Raw genomic sequence first — 24188 nt, forward strand, 5'->3', positions numbered from 1 at the left:
ACATTGCATGTGATTCCCTTATTATTTTACCTAATGATTACACAATTTGTCCAAATGTGAGTCTTAGCAACCAAGTTATGGTATTGTAATAAGTATTATTTAGGTCAATTAAACCTTTAAAATCTTAAGTAGGACATGAAGTAGTACTTTGTGTGGAATACCCGGTGTGGTCCTTAAAATGCAGCCCCCGGCGCTGTAGACATGCTTACTGGGGCCAAAATGAAAATGGAAAACTTGAATAACCCTTTTAATTCTAAGTATATTTTGAGTGTTATCATCCTTTAAAACCTTAAGTTGTGCCTTTAAACCGTAAATTGTGTATTTAAACCGTAAGATGTGCACTTTAGTGATCATCTAGTTAGCGCTGTCTATAAAAACGTCCTCTAAACATGCTGCTGTAGGAGAATGTGGAGCGCTAGAAGTGCAGTCCTCTCTGTGCAGCCCTGGCAGTGCAGCCTCCGGCTCTGCAGACTCTGCAAATTGTTGAGTTTTCTTTGTTTATAACTTGTATTGTCTGTACCTCACTACGCTAAGTGCTGTGAGATGACATATGTTGTGAATCTGCGCTATGTAAATAAAACTGAATTGACATTGAATTGAATTCTCTTATGTATGTACAATTTACTGCTTGACCTACATTCCAACCCTTGCCTATGCACAAGCTCTGGGCAGTGACTGAAAGAAAGAGATCATGGATACATCGATTGAAATGAGTTTCCTCCCCAAGGTGACTGGGCTCAGCCTTAGAGACAGGTTGAAGAGCTCTGACATCTGAAGAGAGTCACAAGTTCAACATGCCAGGCTTACTTTGTGTATATCGGCTCGACAAAAACTAAAGCCTCAGTCAGAGTTAATGGGTATCACAAAGGTGGTTGTCAGGTTTCTTTATTATCTCAGACTTTCTGCTTCAGATTCTGTGTGAGTCACAAAAAAGGGGGCGTTTAACACAAAATGGAACTATCATGCGCCGGCTGCTTCAGTCAACAGGTTGTTGTAATAAATAGCTATGAGGAATATGAAAAATTATGATGGTTTAAAGCTGGTACTGCAAATGATGCAAGACAGGAATGCTGGTAGAAAACTCTTAAACGTGTGTGAAGAATTTATTTTACTGATCAATGTAGCCACTTTTTTTTTTTTAACTGGCTACTGCACATTAAATATGTTAAATTTAAACTTCATGTATTGAGACATTATATTGAAGAAGTGCACTTTGGTCAGGGGTGGTCTGATAATGCAGGAAGTCACTGTAGTTATCGGTCAAATCAAAGTGAAATTAATGTTATTGATTAAATATTATTGGTAATATATACCAGTAGACTTTTGGCAGCAAATCAGGACAAAACCTAAAAATATATGTGATTTCTGCATCACCAACTAAATATACGTTGGGTTTCTATGACAATGCAATGCATACAGTGTGAGAAACTGTAACTTCACGGTTTCGTTCAGTGGCTTTAGTGACATACAGCTCATCAGGTTTGCAGGTACAACATCAAATATAGATCCTCAGCTGAGAATCTGTATTGCTTGTAGAGAATTGTCAGTAAATGCTTCAGTTAATGGGAGACGCTTCGTCTAGTCGATTTAAATCCCAAACACTGAACATAATCTGCTCCCAACCAGGTTAAATTGAGAGCCACCTTTGTGACCCTGAAAACTGACTTTAGTCTCAACATGCCTTGCTAATTGTATAATATGTATAATATTGTTGGAAATTATACAATACAGGCTTGTCTATTGTCAAACATTATATTGCTGCCAGCACATAAAAGGACTGAAAACGTGGATACAAACCATGATAAAAGTTAATGCTCTTGTCTACAGGAAAGTCTTGAGGACCTCGGTGGCAGTGACGAACATGATTGAAACCTGCTGTTCATGAACTATGTTATTTTGCAATAAAGCACGCTTATCAAAATCTTTCGCTGCTAGGCCTGAACTCTTTGTTCTGTCTGGACTTTGATTTACAGGTGTATTTGATGATGTTCTAAATGTCAAAATTGATGTACATAGTGATTCATCTACTTCAGGTGCCTTGACTGGAAGGAAACTCTTCCTTGTCTAGATTATTTTGTTTATTATTTTGTTTTTATTTTATTTTATCTCATTTTATTTGATTTTATTTGTTGACATGCGTTCTATTGTTCCTTTCTTTTAATTTGCTTTTATTATAATTTTATTGTTTGATTTTAACACTTTGGTCACCTTTCAGTGTTGTAAAGTGCTCTATAAATAAATCTTGATTGATTGCTTGATTGATTGATTTGAGTTCTTATAGGATGTGTTTTAATTCTGTATAACTTTTACTATCCTTTTATGTTAAAAATCTTAAATAATTGTTCTTAAAAACTCTTTAGTATTGTTATTAAAGATTACATGATCAATTTTAAAGTGCTGAAGTCTCTGAATCAAACTTGTTTTAAACATCTGCAAACTGCATCTAAAACGTATTTGAGAAAGCGTATTGAGAAGGTTGAATAAATCTGTCACCGTGAGCTTTGCTCTCCAGGTTTTCAAGAAGCAACATGTCATTTCAATGTAGACACACTACACTGAAATGTCGCTGTTCTGTCTGGTCACTGCTGCACATCTTTAATGTTTTTAGCCACGCTCTGATTGGCTAAAGAACGACGGAAGCGGAGTCAAGTCACGAACTTCCGGTCCTACATGAAAACGTTCCCGGTTAGCAACACACAAAGTAAATGAGAAATCCAAACCGCTGCCGTGTAGCTGGAATGAAGTCTCCAAGAGGCTATTCCAAAATCGCAGTGTTAAAGTATGAATGACATGACAGCTAGGGGAAAAATACTGAGGAATACTGAGGCAACATTCATTCCAGTTTTCTCGTTTCATGTCAAACTTATTATTCCGTATATTTAGTCATGTAAAAAAACGCTAGCGGAACCATATCATGGAAGGAAACAGCCATATCACTGTCACAATAAAACACCGCACAGGAGAATTATTATTAAAACACACCGAGGACTTGCAAGGGGAGGATTATTTTCCTTTCCTTTATTATGGATCTTGACATAAGACATTACACGACCAAACATGTGACTGCAACATCCATATAAAAATTAAAATCTTTTAAAAAATAAATTAATACTTATCCCCGGCAACTGCGGATGGCTGTTCAAATAGCTCAGAAAGAAAATAGACACACATTCTTAATAAATCCATTAATTAAAATGAGCAACGCAGAAAAACAACAAAGGCAGATTTGCTAGAATAGATCACGAAGCAAACATTAGCTCCACAACACCCCTCATCCACATATAAAGTGAGAGGTATCTATCTATCTATCTGTCTGTCTGTCTGTCTGTCTGTCTGTCTGTCTGTCTGTCTGTCTGTCTATCTAACTACCTATCTATCTGCGTGTGTATTGGTCGAGGAAGGCAAGAAAATGAAAGGCAGGATTACGTTGAATACAAACGTATTTCTAATACGTTACAGATCAACGTAGCGGCGGACAAATTACGTTTCTGTTGCAGCGTAATAGATAATGCATTCTAGTTGTCTGAGGACGTAATTTTGTGGAGACAGGGTAGATCGTAGACATTACAATGTACTGAAGTCCCCTAAACATCTCGCATGCAGACTACCGTAGAAACATTTTCTTTCTTACAGTCAATGACTCAGACAGGCGAGTCACCAAAAGTTGAAAAAGGAATAAAAACAAGGTGTTCTAATATTCAACTAGTCCATCTTGAAACAACGTGATTTTTTTTTTTTTACGAATTGAACACATTTTAGATGTTTAATACCACTGTCGTGTTGTTAGGGAGCCAAATTTGTGATCGCTTCTAATATTTGTTAATTTTGCAGCCTTAGCACTACGGTAGCCATTGTGCTTAAATGCAGTGGACTGTTTCTTTTCTTTTTCTGTTATGTGTCAGATCTCTTGCTGAATGGACTGTTTCACCCGTCAGACAGGGAGAGACTGGCTGAGACAGTGAGTTAGAAAAATGTCACTTTAATTATTAAGACGTCATAGTTATTATATCCGTGTCACCTTCAATAGTTCATGTTACAGTCTGTATATTAATGCGCACGTGTTCAGTCATTACATAACTGAGATTCTCGTTTACTTTTATTTTGAAAAGTGTAAACGGGAAATGTATGTTTGTTCCGCAAAACGTAGGCTTCCGGGATTTTGTACCCACCGTCCGCGCACAGTTTATGCCATACGTGTGTTAGTGAATTGCTGTTGATCTCGGCATTCTCAGTAGCTGTAGCTGTTGTCTAAAAATGAATACTGTTCTGTCGAGAGCTAACTCTTTGTTCGCTTTCTCCCTGAGCGTCATGGCGGCCTTGACGTTCGGCTGCTTTATCACTACAGCTTTCAAAGACCGAAGAGTTCCTGTGGACATCCACGTCTCCAAAGTCATGCTGTAAGGTTCATTTGTAACTGCTGTTTGCAGTACGTGGTTTCGCAGTTAGTTTTGCACTGTATCCCGGCTTCGTTGCGATGAACCGAGTACTAGAATGCAGTGTGAAACAGCGCAAAGCTATCTAATGCTAGGTGTGTTTCAAGCTAGCTCGTGTCTGGGAAGCCTTCAGCTGCTGTTTGCTTAAATGTCACAGTATATATGCGGATATGACATGTTGGTTGTTTTCAATAGGTTCTCCTACATTGCACAGGGTTTCTGCAAAAAGCATTGATAGTCATTAGATTGATTTTGTGAAAATTAAGGCCTTAAATGGCATTAAAAATCATTAAATTTGATTCTCAGTCGCATTAAAAATTCTTTCTGCAGTTTTCAAGAAAACTATTTGATAATAATAATATAATAATATGTAATTATAGACTGCGATTCGTCACATATGCGCATCTGCGTAAACATGCGGAAGCATTGTGATAATTGTTCCGGCCGGTCGGGTCCAATTGTCAAAAACTGCATGTTTGGAAAGTGGTGGCAGGTTGGACCAGGTGGAGGATAGTGGTGAATGGGGAAATGCAAATTCCAGCAAAAATGGCTAGAAAACGTGGAATTCAGAGAATGACTACAGCCAGTGGGTGGTCAGACTAAGAAAGAGTGAAATGTAGGGACAGTTTTCATATAAAAATCATCTTTTACAAAAAAACAAACTGTGTAATTTGTCGTGTTCATGGTCATGGCATTAACATTTTTACAGTATAGCATTAAGATGGCATTAAAAAGCATTAAATTTGACTGGCTGATTTCTACAGAAACCCTGTTGCATGCGCAGACAACTGTGTTTAACAGTAAATATTTTCAGGAGTAAGGTTAAAGACGTTTTATCTCTCAGACAAAGTACTTCATGAGTTCTAACTGAATGATGGGGAGTTTCAGATGTTTATAGGGACTCCAACTCACATGGCTAATGGCCCATTAACACACTGGACTTTGCCATGTTGCTGCAGCATTTACCAGTGGTGGACCAGGTTGAAGGTATCAGCAGCTCTCTGCAATGCTAAAGTACTTCCTTCTAACTTTACATCCCATGAAAGGAAGACAGTAGCGTCTCTAAGTGAAGGCAACATTATCACTGTGTTAACTCAGCTGACTACGAGACTAAAATCACAACATTGCTTAGCAACAATACTACCAGTGAGGCCCTGAGACGTGATGCTACAAACAGCAACAAAAAGAAGGTCATAGACTGCTTACAGCAGTCCAAAAAATTGAAAGCCATCGACTCCCCTGGATCCCTGCCTGACCACCACTCACTCACTTAATATGACAAATGTTTCTAGAGACAGAAGTATGGCTGTGCAATGGACTCTTCAGCGTCACCTACAGTGGGCAAACTCCACATTGAGGATGTGGAGTGGTGCAGTGTTTTATGTGCAGTCCAGTGCAGCAAGTAGTCCACACACTTGTATATATGGGAGACTAAACAACATCTCGGAGAGCGCATGGCACAACGCAGGAGAGCAGCTCATCTGGACAGACTAAAGATGATTGAAGAGAGGCCTGAAGAAAGCCATCTACGTCAACTAGAATAACCATACCTAAACAGAGGAGGGGATCTGCAACACCACTCATCAAGCACCTAGAACGCAGTGATTAGATCTCTTCTCAGAAACTCTCGCCGTCATAAACATCTTGAGTCACTCCTCTCATGGCAGATTCATATCCTTTGTTGTTGTGTAAACTTACAGCTCAATGAAATAGTAAATCTGCACCCTAGTAATGCATCCTTTAAAGTAACAAAAATGCTACTGATTTTAGCAAGTGAAATACTTAACCGTAGTGCATGTGACAGACTTTTTGACATTTCTTGAATTTACAGGTTATTACTGAACTGAAACTATCTTTTTATGCATGTAATTTGTGCTGCATAAAATGGCAGCAAACTGTGTAACTTCTCTTCCTCTATCTCCTTTCTTTGTCTTTTTAACAGGAAGAACGTTGATGACTTTACTGGACCCAGAGAACGCAGTGATCTTGGTTTTATTACCTTTGACCTCTCTGCTGATATCCTTTGCAATAGCTCCTCTTTTACACATGGTGAACAGTACATGTAAGGTGAAAAAAACAAATGTGACTTCAGTTTCAAAAACCCTTATCTAGTATGTTTTGTTTTGTAGTACATCAAGGGTTAGTTATTTGAACCAAAAATTGAGTAAATGCATGCACATAGTCTGAAATGTGGTGAAAAGCTCTCTTAATTTCCTCCCCGTTGCCTTCAATTGAAAGAATTCGTATCAGATGTAGCACTGCCTTTCAACAAACATACACACATGGACAAAATTGTTGGTACCCCTCGGTTAATGAAAGAAAAACCCACAATGGTCACAGAAATAATTTGAATCTGACAAAAGTAATAATAAATAAAAATTCTATGAAAATTAACCAATGAAAATCAGACATTGCTTTTGAACTGTTATTCAACAGAATTATTTAAAAAAACTAAACTCATGAAACAGGCCTCTTCGTTTGTTCTTTAACTTTTGCCACATTTGCAGCCAATTTTTGACTGGAATGTTAAACAGCTGTTTCTCTATCTGTCTGCTGAGTATGCCACAAAGAGCAATGTAAGTAAAAATCAACGGAAATGTTATTTTATTAAGAAGAGCACATTAAAGCAGGTTAGGTAATTCTGTCTGTGCTTGAGTGACTGGGATCAGTAGTATCAGAAGAAAACATTGCCTTGAAATTATGATGGAAATCATCTGGCTTCTGAAAAAGATTCAGTTGAAACTACCTTTTGATTTTGTCATCCTCTGTGCATATCTTCATTTGGAAAGTGGTTTCTTGTGCATGTTGTGATTCATAGTGAACGGTGGCCAACAAAAGTTAAGTTGTCCATAGAAATTTTTTTGGAGACACCTATTCATTTTAGTTTAGTTTTGCACTTCTAGTTTGTGGTGCTGTTTTTCTGAACTGCAGTCATTTTGAAAAGTGTTTCTAATATTGTTTTGTAATTACCTTGAGTGTAACGTTAGGAACACCTCTCGGTACAATACAGTTCAGTTCAGTACCAAGCAAACTGCAACCTTACTAGTAAACATACAGTTAAACGACCACAGCAGCAGGCTACACTGATTATTATTTACCTATTTAAGTGGCCACTGAGTGTATATTAAATAATGCAATATGTATTATATGTTAGGATATATTCATTTAACAAATGTATTTTATTGTATAAGAAATGTTATTTTATGTTGTTTTATCAAGTTTATTATTTAGCACCAAATCCTAATGTTAGTCATCTCAGAGTACATGTTAAGGTCAAGGCCTTAGTATATTATTGAAAGAAACCCAGGAATTCCCACTCAAACAGCACTTGGCCAACGTGGAAAGAAAAAAATGTCTTTTAGCAGGACAAAAGCTCCAACACAACCAGGTTCTGGGAGGGAAACCAACTGCCTCTACTGGTTAGGGTCAGGGAAGACCAGAGAAAAAGAGAAAATGAGTAGTGAGAAACAATTTGAATATTTGTGCGGATCGGGAATTTACGGTTTGTCCGCTGATCAATGCACAATAACAAGGACAAATAAACCTGAAGTGACTATATGTGTGTGCGTGTGTGTGTGTTTCAGTCTCTGAACCAGGTGGTGCTGTGGGATAAGATTGTTCTTCGAGGCGAAAACACCAAACTGAACCTCCGAGACATGAAGTCCAAATACTTCTTCTTTGATGATGGGAATGGACTCAGGTTTGATAGACATTCGCACGGTTGTGTTTCCATCACTTCAGAAGACATTACACTGACTTTACATTCATTTCCATCCCTACCATTAGGCTCACATCATCAGTTTCTTTCCACCAAGGCAGGGTGTATAAATCAGCCACCTTTGGACTGAAAATAGGGCACTTTTAGTTGTCCACTAATTGTAAGATTGGCAGTTCGATGCTCGGTCCTTCCCATTCTTAGGTGTCCTAAGGCAAGACAGTGAACTTTAAGTTGCTAAACACCCCTCTGCCAGCCAGCCTCAGGTCCTTTCCCTTTGTTCGTACATCTCCATGTATATTTCCACACCTGCACTATTTATTCTGGCAGGATTTCAGATTGCGACTAGAAAGTGTGGGAGTTTAAATTTCAAGTGGTCACATTCGTTGGAGTGAATGATGATCATGTAGCCGTTGTCACTATAACCAACACAGGCAGCTAGTGCGTTAGCCATAGTGGTGGAAAGTATAAGTTTTATTTCCTCCTTGACTCTGTCAGTCTGTTCCTGCCAGAGTTTCAAAAAGAAAAGCTGTTGTAAATATGAGAGTTAAGGAATCGTGTACTTATGACTTGACTCAGACTTTGACTTTATTGTCCCTGTGGGGAAATTCTTTTCCACAGCACTATTCTGCTTGATTTACATGGACAGGACAGTACAAAAAAACAACAACAAAAAAACCCACACATTCTACAAAAACACTGTTCAACATTTAAGTATATTTTCACCTTGATCACCAGATCACTCAGATCACCTTGGCCTTTTGTTAAGCGTTGCTGTAACAGATGGAATCGTATGCTTAGGTTTTTACTTGACAGATAGTGTTAACATACTGACTTCCACAACAAGCCTGTTTTATTTAGTATCTGATTATGTATGAGTTAGACTTTGAATTGTTCTTATAGGGTAGTTGTCCATTTCTTTAAAAGACAAATATGCAGCTTTAATATTACATTATATTATACGAACAAAACAGTTACTGGAAACAATTTCAAAGCACCACACAGAGGTCTCTGATTAGTTTCAATCCAGCATTATTCAGCTGTAAACCAACATGTTAAACTGGGAGGATTCCAGTTCATATGAAGCTGTTTAGGCTCACTCTGCTCTTGACCAGGGTATGATAAAACATGAGGAAAATAAGTTCTTCAAAATTTAAAATGGTAGCAACAACATGAGTAGCTCCCTCTTGTCAGTCAGTTCTGTTCAGACTATTCAAACTCACCCATCAGTAAACATGAATGAAAAGCTTTCTGTTGTTATGTGAGGGTTCATAGCTCGGTGTTGAAACGTCATGAACATACATTTATCCAGGTAAAGTTACTCTCTGGCCAAGCATTTCATTATCAGGGGGACACTGTGATAACCTGTTGGTCCAGGAGTAGCTTGAATAGCTGTGTCCTGCTTTGCTTGGTGGTCAACCTCTGGGACAGTTGTTGCTGCATGTTCTGCTGTTTGTTTAGTTGACTGTTCTGTGTTTCTGATGCTGCTCCTCTGTCCTCACTAATGTCAAACCTCTGCTGCGTCTCCCATGCACTACTTTTCTTCTTAAACAAAGAATGCATGTCCATGGACTTTCTCCTCATTGCCTGCAAAGTGACATAGCACCACTGCACAGTTACTAATCGAGGCCAGTGATCCAACAATAGCTGCTCATAATATCAGCTAATTAATATCAGCTCACCAACATAGACAAGCCAGCAGGTGGTTCGACACAAAGTCTACTCAGTAAGTACAGTATGACTTACTTACCCGTTGATGGTCTGGCAGCACCCTATGTTTGGGCCGCACTGCTGACCAGCTGCTGCTACAGTGCTGCCTTCACTTGCACTCAGACAACGTAGCTACTATTTATAAAACTTTGACACCGGCATTTCAGTGTATGAATTTGAATTTGGCCACACCCCCTCTTTGTGTCACCACTGGCGCAGTAGCAGGGCTGCAAAATGAAATAATTATTAATCACAATTATGATTTTAGCTTCTAACCACTACATGAAAACAGTGAACTGTGGCCTTTACATTTAAAAATGGGCTCTGCTCATAAAAGATGGAACACACTCGCTTACAGTTTTCTCTGCTGGTAGAAAACAACACGTGGATACTCAGTTTCATCTTGAACAAATCTGGTATTAGAACATTTTCTGACTCTTTTCAAACTAATTGCACTTAGTGTACACTCTTAGCTCATGTTTTTTTGCTCCATGATCAACAGCATAACTCTTAACTTCTTAAACTGTCCTCAGATTAAATCAGGTTGCAGCCTCGAGGGATTCCATTCGTTTACATGCACTTTTTCAGCATCTTTTGTCATTCATCTTTAAGCATCATTTGAAAAACGGACATGTTATCCTCCTTGAAACAGAATCTACAGATAACAATGACCTAATCAAACAAATAATTACATAGAATAAACATTTTGTATTAAACATTTACACAAATAAAAAGCACATCAGTCATATGGAAAAGGTATTTATTTTTTAGTTCTTCAAATTCATAAAATGAGTATTTTTCTCAGACTGGCTACACTAGTCAATTCAGGCCAGGGGCAGAGCAGTTTGTGCAAAAAACATAAAGTTTCAAAGAACCCCAAACTTTCTTCACAGCATCTGCAGGTAGCTCTGCAGGTGTCGGTGTCAAAGTTTCACCAACCCAAAAACCATCTTTACTAGAAAGCAATTTTAAGAATTCTTTACCTCCAGAAATATAACTCTGATTTCAATGATCTGCCTGACATATCCAGCAATTTAGTATTACCATTTTATAAAGATAAGAATCAATGCATCAGACGTTGACACATTACAGCACTGAGTACAGGAGCTTACATTTCCCATAAGTCAGCTCATTCCCATCCTTAATGAGAGCTCCTTTTCTACATATTTCAAACACACAGCTCTTTAATACCATTCTAAAATCAGTGGGGCTAATTTTTGTGGTCTGCATGTTGTTGATGTGTTATGGAATATGATTGGCTGACTGTCCTATCTGTCTTGTCTGCAGGGCCAATAAGAATATCACTCTAACGCTGTCCTGGAATGTTGTTCCCAACGCGGGAATCCTGCCCCTGGTGGCTGGAAGTGGACATGTCAGCCTACCTTTTCCGGATGCATACGAGACCACCAAGAGTTACTAGACAGACACACACATCCAACTTGCTTCAACAAACTGTACACTCAGACTGATAAAACAAGATTAGCACAGACACGCACTAGTGTTGTAAATGAGTTTTTTGTTTGTAATAAAAGTTGAGACTGAAATTGCCGTGTCTTAATGATTTTTACATCACAATAGCAGTTGAAATAAGATAAGATAAGATAAAGATAAAGTTCTTTATTTCTCCCCACTCCAGGGGAAATTTACGTTGTTACAGCAGCTTTTATTTACAATATATACAAGGGTGAAAAAAATTTTTTAACAGAAAAAATAAAAATAAAGTTTAAAAGTGCAAAGATGTTGATGTTGAAATGTTGACAGATAAATATATCACCCACATGCAGACACTGTACAAGTGCATCATTATTTCCTGTATAACGTATAGTCATAGAAATACCAAGTTTAATCACTGAAAAAGCTTTACCATCAATGTTAAGGTTGAAAAAAAATGGACATTCGTAATCTGTGCTCATATCGTTTGTGTGTGAGAAGTTTAGATTAATACAGGTTTAATAGTTATGTCAACTGTACACTTGGAAAGAGCAGTTTTTAACAATGGACCTTTACATTGTCCCACACATCTGTGTTTGTTGTTTTTGTTAGCGACATCCGAGTGAGTGGATTCATGGTGTATATCAGAAATGTTGGTTTGGTGTGAAATTAGCAGAATGATGATTGAGGAAAAAAAGCCCGATACCTTCTGAGTGAGGCAGCACAATCCCCTCTGTCTCTTATATTGTGAGGACCAAGAGCAGTAGTAAAGACAATTAGGGTCCGAGCACCATTGGTGCGAGAATCCTCTTGGAATGCAAGGAATTATTATTATTAGTGATCAAAAGTTATTAAAATCTTCTGCAGAAGTGGAAAGCTAGGGGCAGTGCCCAGAGTTTTGATGTTTTGCCATGAAACAGGAAGTGCTAAAAATGAATTGAAACCGCTTTTTCATTTATATTTATCATATCTGAGGATACTCTGAAGCCAAAACATGGTTGCATTTATGTTCAGAAACCTAAGTCTTAATGAATTTTATGACCTTAAACAGTGTTTTGCAGCCTGAAACGTCCACTTTTGCAAAATGGTTTACCCTGTCAATTTCCTCACACAAAATGAATTAAAACTGCTTTTGCCTTCATATTGGTCACATCGGAAGACACTTTGAACCAAAAAACACATTTATAAACATTAAGGCTCAAAAGCTGCAGTCATCATGTATTGTCAGATAATTGCGTGGAGTTCATGTTAATGCTAATGATAAAAAGAAAAAAATGTCGAATTTGAGCACTTTGAGTTTTTATGATTTGAATTTTTATACCTGAAATTTTGACTTTGAATTTGTAAGTATTGAAAAACAAAAGGGAAAACCAGTTGTTAAAATGTTATGTGAGCTAAAATCGTACATAAAAACATTATACACATAATTTCAATGCAACAAAATTCAAAGGTAGAAGTAGCTTTTAAAATTCAAAATCTGACAAGTCTCATTTGCTTCCATACTGTTGCACCTGTAGAGTTCAGGTGTAGGTTCCTGTGACATTTCATTAGTTATGCATGGACTAATAGTGTCTGTCCAGAGACAGACCCAAGGACAAAGCGTGACTGGACTTTAATTTGTGGTGCTTTATTTAAAAAAAAAAAAAAAAAAAAAAAAAACCTCAATAAACAATGTTCCTTTCATTCTGCATTTTATACTACATACAGGTATACACATATACATATATTAAGGTAATTAGTGTTATGTGTGAAGCAATTCTGTATCAAAACAGACCTGACCAGAGTTGGGGACATTTTTTGGTGTAAGCTTGGATGATGGACCTGAAGAGATGTTGGCAGTGGCAGCTTCCCCAAACTTTCCCTTCTGCCCTGGACAGAGACTGATTATTGTCAGTGAATGACTTTGACTGTAGCATTGTGATTGTGAATTTAAAAAAGTGCAAAATCCTAATCTCCCAGCTTTCCTTATTTGATCAGATAAATGACTGAAAAATGTGACATGATCTGTCTCGTCCAAAGCTTTACATTATGTCCCCAAATTCTGTTTTCTTATTGCACTGAGATATTTAGCTACCTGTCAATGAGGAATTATTTTTTAAAATGTCACAAACTAATTAGTCAAACTAATTGCCAGTACTAAAATTGTCATTGATTAAAAGCCTAGTCAGTTACTAGCCTATTTTTTGCCATGTCAACCCTGGATACACTTTTTTTTTCTGTACTGCAGCCAACAGAGTCTAATGTTGTGCTTTGAATAGATTTTCAATAAAGTAAATGATTTGAAGGTATAACCGTCTTATTTACTGGTTTTGCCGAATGATATTAGAAAATGCAAATGTTTCTACTAGTAATTGTTATACCTCTGCGGATGCCACAGCAACAACTTTGGTTTATTGGAAAGGTTATGCTTACCCTCTGTGATACATTTCACACTCTATTTTTTTATAATTCTTTTGGTTACTATGTTTTTTTTTTTTTTTTTAATTGAAATATAGGCCTGGACATTAAGAGACAACCCATAGTGAGTGCTTTTACTTTTGACATTTTTACATTTAAAAGTCAGTACTTATTTACTTTTACTTAAGTAGGATTGTTAATGTAGCATTTCTACTTTTACTTAATTATATATTTTGCTGGTTATCTGTACTTTTACTGAAGTACTGAGCAACAGTCCTTCCTCCACCACTCTTTATGGATAATAGGAGGGACTAGCATTTTTATGACGTTTCTGTCCTCACAAGGCGACACAAGGCAAGGCTACGCTATGCTACCGATGCTAACAGGGTTGCCTGAGCAATGAGCGTAAATTTCCCCCAAAACACTTCTGGTGTAACAAAAACACAAAAATTGCCACAATACTATGTGCTCTTTAACATTTATTTCATGCGACACGTATTACACTTTAACAGTATGACATTTGTCAGTACTTCATTCCGTTAATTTTAGTTAATTAATACAAAAACACAGCCCTAGTTTGTAAACCCCAAGAAGAACTACATATTTCATGGCATGCCCAATCACATTGTATTGTGACACTATTGGAAGTTCTAGTTCTTTCTTCAAAATGGCTGTTTTTCCTCAATGAAAGAGTGAAATATAAAACTTTAAGAGCATTTTGGGGGTTTAAATTGATGAGGGACACTTCATCTGGACTGAATTTACAAATGAAATTGATGTATATGGGTGAAATCAAACTTTTACCACATTTTGTGATGCCCCCTGCTGGTGATAACTTCAAGCCACAGCCTACATGGTAGTAGAAGTCAAGAGCTTTGTATAACAGTTGGTCCCCTAATTCTAGCCTCTTTCATTGTTGAATTCGAAGCTTTAAAAGAGGCACCAAAGTCAAAGGTCAATATCACTGAGCAGTAGCAACTTCCAGACTGACATAATCTTACTCCGCTAGCCAAGTCCTTTCCATTGATGCATGGTGTTTTGTCCTATGACAAAGTTTTAGTGTAGTTTTCGAGAAGACGTGTGAAGCTTGAGTGGATAAAATGAAATTAAAATAACTTTGTGAAACATAGTGGGTAAATTCTTCAATGACAACTTTTTTTTTTACTTACGAGTGACCCACAGGTCTCATTTTTGGCCTTGTTAAAATGTTTTCTCCTGGTTAAACCCTGCTTCACACTATCCTAACCCTAACATTGAGGAGATCCTTACCAGCTGCTTTCTTTCTTCTGGAAAACAATTTCAGGGTTACACTCATTCGTGTGTTCAGAATGAGCATTTTTAGCATCCTTACAGCTAGTGCTAATTTCATACAAGGCTTGTGTGTTTTCTGACAGAATATTTAAGCTACATACATAGGCTAAATTTGAATGCATCTCATTGAATATTGGAACTAATAAAATGTGGTTGGGAATAAACAGAATAATAAATCAGGATTTAACAAAATCCTATTAAAACAGTTTTTTTACTTCCTTGAGTAAAAATGTGGTCAAAGTATCTTGTGCCGTCACAGAGGGTTTAAAAAGACAAGTGCACTTAAAAAAAATACTACAATTCGCTTGTGTAATGTGAGAAGTTTAAAACAAATTCAAGGTATCGTATTTTTCGAACTGTAAGTCGCTCCGGAGTATAAGTCGCGCCAGTCAAAAAAATGCATCATGAATAAGAAAAAAACATATATAATAATAATAATATATAAGTCGCACTGGACCATAAGTCACATTTTTTGGGAAATTTATTTTACAGAATCTGAGACCAAGAACAGACATTTCATCTTGAAAGGCAAGTTAGAATAAAAACACTAGAATAAAGAACACTGGAAAGGCACCGCAACCGGACCAGCATGCAACATGCGGTGTGTTTCGAGCTGTGATCCGGTGTGTTTACCTGGAGCGGGCAGCAGCTCATTTGCATAAAATAGACTGGACTTCTACTTTATGCAAATTTGATGTGAAATAACATTTAAGAACATGTGAAATAATGTAAAATATATGCAAATGTAAGAAAACCACAAGAAAAAAACATTTGTTTGTTTTGTATGAGAAGCACCTGTTGAACAGTCACATTTTTCTCTTGTGATCTTTGCTTTATTTTGTCTCTTTGTGTTCACACCCACTTGTCTCTATTCCTCTTCTCCTTCTCCTCTTCCCATCTACCAGAAGCTGTCGCTCTCTGTGGGTTGGGAACATTACAGTGGAAGTTGCAGTGGAAGACCTCTGGGATCTCTTTAAAATGTAAAACCACTGTGTATGCATGGGTGAAGATGAATTAGAGCTCTGTGGAGTTTATCCAGATGAGGACAACAGCTGTAGTTCATAATTGTTGTAGTGTTAGTTATAACAGCAGTAAAAGCAGCTGTAGTAAAAAAGAGTCTGTGTTCCTACTGCTGGTCAGGTTATTTGGTTTCAAAATACATTTCACTTCTTCACTGTTTGGGTTCAACACTTATTTGACTGTGGTTCACTTTATATTCTATGAACAGTGAAACAAAAAGTCTACCCTGAGCACCCATAGCTGATGAACGTCAAGAGAATTTTTGAAACTAATCTTTCAGGTTTTTATGCATACAGTAGCCAGGTTCAATAGACAAACATATGAAAGATTTTGTGCGTTTTTAAGTGCTACTTTCCAGGATCCATCTGCAGCAGATACATCACACTATCTTCCAAAAGTTTGACAACTTCATGCTTTCCATGAAAACTAACATTTTTATTCATGTACTAATATAATTGCACAAGGGTTTTCTAATCATCCATTAGCCTTTCAACACCATTAGCTAACACAATGTAGCATTAGAACACAGGAGTGATGGTTGCTGGAAATGTTCCTCTGTACCCCTATGGAGATATTCCATTAAAAATCAGCTGTGTCCAGCTAGAATAGTCATTTACCACTTTAATGATGTCTAGACTTGATTTATCATTCATTTAATGTTGTCTTCATTGAAAAAAATGCTTTTCTTTCAAAAATAAAGAAATTTCTAAGTGACCCCAAACTTTTGAACAGTAGTAGTAGTAGTAATAGTAGTAATAGTACCATGAATAGCACTAATGCTTTTAGATGCAGTGGTATCACTTCCGGCAGTAGAGGAAGTGTTATTGTAATAAGTTATTGTATTACTGTAATTATTATAATGACATAGCGTTTTAATTACCAATAGTGATTACGAATCACAAGCAGCCCCTTGTTGTGCTGTGCATTTAAGATAAACACAGTCTAGTCAGGAGAAAACAACCTGGATAAGAGCCATAAAATAATTAATGAATATCACATCACAGCAGAAAAAGAAATAGAAGACGACAGTTTAGATTTACCTCTACAGTACAAATATGGCGGTATATCTACAGAATGTGTCAGATGCAGATAAAGTTCAGTTTGTCTTGACAGTCCCAGTTCTCCCACAGTCCGTCTTTGGTTAAAGCTCCACAGCATTTCCTGATTGGACACTGGTGGTCCTGATCTCCTTGTCTGGACCAGGTCTCATATTCCAGAGGGTCACTGTTCACCCACATCCAGCAGTCACCCAGGAAACACAGGCTGATCCACATCTGCTCACTGATGTTGTTGGGCTTGATCTCAGTCTGGGCCAGAAGCTGATCGGTCTCAGAAAGCAGACTGGGGAGATGAGTTTGTTTCTCTCTGCAGTGGCTCAGAGCATCCTCCCAGGAAATCTTCTCCTCCTCCACAGTCACATCCATGCAATAAAAATAGTGGAACTTTGTGCCCAAGGTATCAGACCATTTTCCCTCCCAAATGATTCCTCCATTGTTCTCATTGTCACAATAATTATCTGGTTCTCCATCCTTCCAGTTCTGGTATGTAATGTGTCCTCCTCCTGACCACTTCCAAGCAGTCTTGTTGTTGGGATCTCTCTGAAGGCCGATCCATCCACCAGCAATCTTTCCACCTGCAGCTTTGGGAAGCTTGTCTATCTCACTCCAGCTGTTAAAAAAAAGAAAGATCAGTGTGATGCTGTCGACAGTAAGCCTGAGCTTTAGGCCAGTTTAAATTGTTAGAGATATAAACGTGTTTTCCTATATCTCCCTCAACAGCAACATAAAGAAAAACAAAGAGGATGATATTTTTCCATGGTCATGACTCTGTAGCTGAAGCTGAGGCTGATTTCTGTGGCTGCTGTTCTAGATGTCATTTAAATCACTTTAGGGTAGAACTTTGCATGAATATATTTTGTATATACAAATGAGACCAATTTTTTTGCATTTTTAAACCAAAAAAGAAAAACAACTGACTCACTGAAGAAGATGAGAGAACAGTAAAATGGAAACAATGGATTGAATTATATTTTATCTTAAACAGATTTACGATGATATTCTCTCATCTAGTGCTTGTAGTTGTTTCAATCTATGGATAGTTGTGGTTGTTGTGTGTCAGTGCTGCAGTGAACTAAACTAAAAGACAATGAACTTCCATCATTGTAGTGTACTGGAGAAATCCTATCTACTGAGCTTGACAAGGGTTTTTTTTTTTTGTCATTTTGTGCATTGTTACATTTCTTTTAAAAGTTCAGTCCATGATTTTGTGAACACTTGTTCAATATTTCTTTTAGACTCCCAAGAATATCCTCTGTAAATGAATGTAATGCAATATGTTGCTGTTCTGCTTTTGAACAGTCAGTGTTCTCTGCAGTAGCCACAAGTGAAATATCCTGTTCTGTTTAGTTCTAACAACACTGTCAAAGCGTTCTGTGTCAGCTCCATGGAAACCAGACTCCAACCAGCTGAGCAGATCAGCCAATGACAGACGGGGGGCTGCGCAGTCGTATTTCCATGCGGCCTGTATAAGAAGAGCCTCTCTCTGCTCTCTGCTTCAGTTGTTACTACAGTGACGGAGAAAGATGCCAGAACCAGCCAAGTCCGCCCCGAAGAAGGGCTCCAAGAAAGCGGTGACGAAGAGCGCCGGAAAGGGCGGCAAGAAGAGGAAGAGGAGCAGGAAGGAGAGCTACGCCATCTACGTGTACAAGGTGCTGAAGCAGGTCCATCCCGACACCGGCATCTCATCCAAAGCCATGGGCATCATGAACTCGTTCGTCAGTGACATCTTCGAGCGTATCGCCGGCGAGGCCTCCCGCCTGGCTCACTACAACAAGCGCTCCACCATCACCTCCAGGGAGATCCAGACCGCCGTCAGACTGCTGCTGCCCGGTGAGCTGGCCAAGCACGCCGTGTCTGAGGGGACCAAGGCCGTCACCAAGTACACCAGCTCCAAGTAAACTCCTTCATCATCCAACACACAACGGCTCTTTTAAGAGCCACACACTTAATCTGCAGAGCTCTAGATCCACTTTCAGCTGTGTCCACACTGTCATTGGTACGACCAAACTTGAAACAATTCCTTATTCTACTAGCATAAAGCGTTTCACGCAAAACTCAATATAAGCACACACAGGATTTCACTACACACCGCACCGTAAAGCTCCTTTATGCAGCAGAACTTCAGATACTAAATGTCAATATTCGTCTTTTTCCAAAACTACTTTCCTCAGTACTTAAATACATTAAAAGACTTCCGTCTTACTTTATCATTCTTTGTTAATCTTGTTTTCTATGAACCAAGAAGCTTTCCACAGTATGTTATTTTTTCAAAGAATAGAATATTCGAACAAATAAAATACATTTAAACCATTCAGTATAAAATAAGAGACGAGTGTAAATCAGGATTTATGAAACATGGCGGCTGCTGTGGAGGAGGAGTTTATTTCAAACGTCACATTCATTCCATCCAATACACGCTCGGATATTCCCCGCGTGCACCCCTCTGGACCAATCAGAGCCTCCGTTGCTCCGCCGCTCTCCATATAAGCTCGCTGTTGCCGCTCAGTGTCCACTTGTGTTTTACTGTTGGACCGGTGAAGACAGAGAAAGCAGAATGGCCAGAACCAAGCAGACCGCCCGGAAATCCACCGGAGGAAAAGCTCCCAGGAAGCAGCTGGCCACCAAGGCTGCCCGTAAGAGCGCCCCGGCCACCGGCGGCGTGAAGAAGCCTCACCGTTACCGTCCCGGTACCGTGGCTTTGAGAGAGATCCGTCGCTACCAGAAATCCACGGAGCTGCTGATCCGCAAGCTGCCCTTCCAGCGCCTCGTCAGAGAGATCGCTCAGGACTTCAAGACGGACCTGCGCTTCCAGAGCTCCGCTGTCATGGCTCTGCAGGAGGCCAGCGAGGCTTACCTGGTCGGTCTCTTCGAGGACACCAACCTGTGCGCCATCCACGCCAAGAGGGTCACCATCATGCCCAAAGACATCCAGCTGGCCCGCCGCATTCGTGGAGAGAGAGCTTAGACCCACAGCACTCACTTTACACCTGGCACAACGGCTCTTTTCAGAGCCACACACGTTCACTAGCAGAGCTCAGCATCCATGGTGATTGCGGTTATGTACTTACTTTCATTCATTACAGTTGTATTTTCATGTTTGATAAAGTAAAATAAATAGTGACCTCTTTTCTGATCAGTGAACACTCCACTCTCACTGATAAATGATGAAACACTGACCAATCAGTGTAATTACGATTAATCTAAACAATATTTATTTATATGTAATGATTCCAGAGAGTAAGACTCTGCTGATAGATGTTTAATGGTTTTATACATATTCATAGAGGAGCTGAAAACAGCTGATTTTGTATTTTACTTGATTTATTTCTGCTGCTCTGCTAGAATATTTATAAAATATACACATGCACGAAGTGACTGAAGCCAAATATTTTCATTATGTTTATTGTAAGTCATCAAGATTTTCAGGGAATACAGATGATAAACTTGACATTCAGAAAATGTTTTAACTTAAATAGTGAAATGATGAAAAATACAGTATTTTTTTCAACACCCAGGATTAAACTTCAATTAAAATTTAACTATGATTTATTCTATTACATATATTTGTGTTCCTATCCAGTCATGTTTCTATTTGAAGTAAACTAAAACCATGTTTCACTAAACTGCAGTTAACCTGTTTCATTTTAAACTGTGCAGCAGACCAAAGCCCTGCTCTGGCTGGACGGTTACACTTTGTCAAGCAGATCAGTTTGACACTAATTTTAATACATAAATCTAGCATGCCTTATTAGAGTAAACCTGTGCAGTTATTGGAACATGTTAGTTTCGGTAATGAAAGTTTGTCAGTTTGATTCAGCCCAGTCAAACCGCCACCAACTGTCCTCTCTTACGTTTGCAGTTCAGACCTAAACAATTCCTAATCAGAACATTTATGCTTGGAATAATTGCTTAATAGTAAAGCAAAGATTATTTTCCCTTGTGTTCAACGCTGTACAGATAAAACACAGCAACAAATTCAAAAGCAAGCCAAACTATGCAACAAAGGCAGAAGCCCTGAAAACTATAACAAGCTGCAAGAACTGTGGAGGCACACCCAGCTGAACGTGAACAGTGTCCAGCTTTTGGTCAGCAATACCATAACTGTAAAAAGTACAAACACTTCAAAAATCACTGCAGATCTGCGACTAGTTACACCTAGTAAATCACATATCAGAGTTACTCACCAAGTGGCTCAGTAACGACAGATGAATGACTGACGATATTCATACGCAAGTAGTAACTAAATAAAACTACAGAGCTGCTCATCCACTTTTAGCTGTGACCAAACTGCAAATAATTCCTTATTCTGTTAATTTGAAGCATTTTACACAAGAACAAGTCAATCATCTAGTAGAATACAGATTAGAAAACAGATTATTCTGTTGGTATTTATTTCAGACAATATTCAATCAGTAGCATTAATTTCACTTTGATTTGTGGACAAATTAAAGGAATATCCTGCATTATGGGACACTGTCAGACCTAAATGCACTTCAGTACATTCCATGTTTTAATATGTACAGTTTAAAGTTAAATAGTTCTATTGTGCAGCTGTCGGTGAGAAATTATGCCCCTGCATTGATCAGTAAAACAAATAAATTAGGCTCCATTAAGAGCAACTGTCACTGTGCACAATACCACAAGTTGATTTTTCACCAAAAATTGCTTTTGAAATGTTTGTTTTTACCAAAACTAAAATTTCTTCTGCTGACCACAATGAATGTTAATATCTAATCTGATCCAGTAACTGAACACATTTACTGTCTAATATGACATGCTAGATTCATGTTTTACAATCAGTGTCTAAGTCATATAGTGTAGTTTATTTTCTTGTTAACATTATTTTATGTTGTCTTGTTTTGTGTGTGCTATATGGTGACAGTGCTCATGTTTTAAACACAATCCTTGTATCTTCTGAGCTGCTGTAATGTGTGAATTTCCTGCTGAAAGATCCTTAAAAATAGCAGCTGCTTATCCTGCTGTTGGTCAGTTGGTGGCGCTGATGGAGCAAAGAAGTTTTATTATTAAGCAACAGGAAAATCCACAGAAGAAGAGGAGGAGGTCCGCCTCTGTCTTCTATCACGTCCTCAGTGGAGAGTTAAATGTCCGTGAATCCAGTAGCGGCTTCATTGAACAGAAAACTCCAGAAGAATAACCATGTCTGGAAGAGGCAAAGGAGGAAAAGGACTCGGTAAAGGAGGCGCCAAGCGTCACCGTAAAGTTCTCCGGGATAACATCCAGGGAATCACCAAGCCCGCTATCCGCCGTCTGGCTCGCCGTGGTGGAGTCAAGCGTATCTCGGGTCTGATCTACGAGGAGACCCGCGGTGTGTTGAAGGTGTTCTTGGAGAACGTCATCCGTGATGCCGTCACCTACACCGAGCACGCCAAGAGGAAGACGGTGACCGCCATGGATGTGGTGTACGCTCTGAAGAGGCAGGGCCGCACTCTGTACGGCTTTGGAGGTTAAAGTCAGCGATGATGTAGCAAAACAAAGGTCCTTTTCAGGGCCACACATCTTCTCTACAGAGCAGCAGCCTGATGCTCCTCAACAACGTTATAGATCTGATTGGACGTTTTTAAAAAATTGCCAAAATACATTTGGTGTTTAGTAACGATGTATATGAAGTATAACTCCGCTACTCAAGCAAGTATCGTGTGTGACGGCTATGTCAGTTACAGTAGCTTCAACTTTGTTTATAGTCTGTCTCCTTTTTATTTATTTATTTATTTATTTTTTTTTTAAATAATAGTCTCTTCTGCACACATTTATTCCTGTTGTGTTTGCTGCTAGAGAAAAGGTCAAGGACAGAACTGAGGAGGGTGCAAATGAAAGATTAGTGAGTGCAAGGCCAACTATTGGAAGAAAGTGGATGACTAACAAGTAAACGAGACCTGGAGAGGAGTCCAGACCTAATCAGGTCAATGGGAAAAACAGGGAACCTGAACCTGGTGATGGAGCCTGGATCAATAAGTTCAATTTGAATTTCAACACATGATACTGGTCTCTCCCCATCCAGTCTGACTTTCCTCACTGTGGGATCAAAAAATGTTTATCTGATAATAACCAACATGCTCCAAAATATTACTTTGGTTTTCATTAAATCTGCTTCTCTGTTCTTATTAAGCTTAGATTGATCAGTTATAAATACATGAATAATTTTGATTGATTACAGGATGTTTAATGTGAAGTTGTTGCTAGAAGTGTGATTTTTAACGTCATATCTGTGTATCCAGTTATTGTATTTACATAAATCTGTGTACAGAGCAGCAGCCTGCAGCTTAATTGTATTAATGACCACTTATTGAGGTAAAAAAAAAATGCTCTGAAATTGAGTATTTTGGTATCAGATGACAAAACTATGATATTAAAGAAATACAGAGTGAAAGTGACTCAGGAAGAGCAAGTAGGAGAGAAAAGTGAAAAAAAAAACTGAACTCTGAATGTTAACAAGCTGATCAAGATTGCTACCAAATTAAGTATTTTAACACTTAAAAATCCTGCCCGACTGCGATAAGTCCTCTGTAAAACTACTAAAAAGAAAACCCAAAAAAGACCATAATTCTTTTCCAACGACTTCAAAACTTGGCAGCACAGGTTCTAAGACCAGGAGGAAAACTCAAGTTTTAAAGTCTCTGATCTGGTTACTTGTCTGTTTTAGAATTGTTTTTCAGATCATTTAATTGGTTAATAAAGCTCTTAATAGTCTTTGTCTTCATCAAACTTTCAAAAAAATCTTATCATGTAGCCAAGATACTTAATTAACAAAGGAATTTTCTGTTTTGATACAAAAATTATTTTAGTGACAGCTGCATGTTGCTGTTTCTATTAAAGTCATTGATTTCTTAACCACTCAGCAAAAACAGGCTGATGTTAGATGATTCAGAATGTTTTGTAAATTATATTTCAGTAGGATTTGAGCCTCTCATGTAGTTCCAGTCTGGATGTAAATAATTCTTGTGCTATTAATTAATTAATTAATTTTACAGTTTCAGTTTCTTGCATAGTTTCCCACACCAGCCCACAATAAATAAATGTGTTGATCAGAATGAATAAAAAGTTAGTTTAATTGTAATCTAACAGGGGAATTCAGTATCAGTAACTGCAAACAAG

General features: G+C 38.2%; 4 protein-coding genes across 4 annotated transcripts; 3 read left to right on the forward strand and 1 right to left on the reverse strand.

Annotated features, from left to right (window-relative positions):
• The first annotated feature begins 4134 nt into the window (after nt 1-4134).
• spcs3 (signal peptidase complex subunit 3) lies at nt 4135-11402 on the forward strand. Its single transcript, XM_023263124.3, has 5 exons — nt 4135-4397; nt 6376-6449; nt 6933-7009; nt 8018-8133; nt 11146-11402. The coding sequence occupies exons 1-5, from the start codon at nt 4255-4257 to the stop codon at nt 11276-11278; spliced, it is 543 nt and encodes a 180-aa protein (XP_023118892.1). The 5' UTR covers nt 4135-4254; the 3' UTR covers nt 11279-11402.
• Nucleotides 11403-17096: 5694 nt separating this feature from the next.
• LOC111567741 (snaclec VP12 subunit B-like) lies at nt 17097-17441 on the reverse strand. Its single transcript, XM_023269034.2, has one exon. It carries the CDS (start codon nt 17439-17441, stop codon nt 17097-17099), a length of 345 nt encoding a protein of 114 aa, XP_023124802.2.
• Nucleotides 17442-18574: 1133 nt separating this feature from the next.
• On the forward strand, nt 18575-19090 carry LOC111567742 (histone H2B). The gene has a single exon (XM_023263121.3). The coding sequence runs from the start codon at nt 18599-18601 to the stop codon at nt 18971-18973; it is 375 nt and encodes a 124-aa protein (XP_023118889.1). The 5' UTR covers nt 18575-18598; the 3' UTR covers nt 18974-19090.
• Nucleotides 19091-22220: 3130 nt separating this feature from the next.
• Nucleotides 22221-23256, forward strand: LOC118470201 (histone H4). Its single transcript, XM_035947588.2, has one exon. It carries the CDS (start codon nt 22233-22235, stop codon nt 22542-22544), a length of 312 nt encoding a protein of 103 aa, XP_035803481.1. The 5' UTR covers nt 22221-22232; the 3' UTR covers nt 22545-23256.
• The last annotated feature ends 932 nt before the right edge of the window (nt 23257-24188 follow it).

The sequence above is a fragment of the Amphiprion ocellaris genome, chromosome 4 (genome assembly GCF_022539595.1).
Source record: "Amphiprion ocellaris isolate individual 3 ecotype Okinawa chromosome 4, ASM2253959v1, whole genome shotgun sequence".
In the NCBI taxonomy this organism is placed as follows: Eukaryota; Metazoa; Chordata; class Actinopteri; family Pomacentridae; genus Amphiprion; species Amphiprion ocellaris.

Coding starts and splice junctions, on each gene's coding strand:
- LOC111567741 (XM_023269034.2), bottom strand. CDS start 17,441: ATGGATGTGACTGTGGAGGAGGAGAAGATTTCCTGGGAGGATGCTCTG.
- LOC111567742 (XM_023263121.3), top strand. CDS start 18,599: ATGCCAGAACCAGCCAAGTCCGCCCCGAAGAAGGGCTCCAAGAAAGCG.
- LOC118470201 (XM_035947588.2), top strand. CDS start 22,233: ATGTCTGGAAGAGGCAAAGGAGGAAAAGGACTCGGTAAAGGAGGCGCC.
- spcs3 (XM_023263124.3), top strand. CDS start 4,255: ATGAATACTGTTCTGTCGAGAGCTAACTCTTTGTTCGCTTTCTCCCTG. Junction 6,450..6,932: donor TACCTTTGACCTCTCTGCTG/ATATCCTTTGCA, acceptor AACTTTTGCCAC/ATTTGCAGCCAATTTTTGAC. Junction 8,134..11,145: donor GATGATGGGAATGGACTCAG/GTTTGATAGACA, acceptor TCTTGTCTGCAG/GGCCAATAAGAATATCACTC.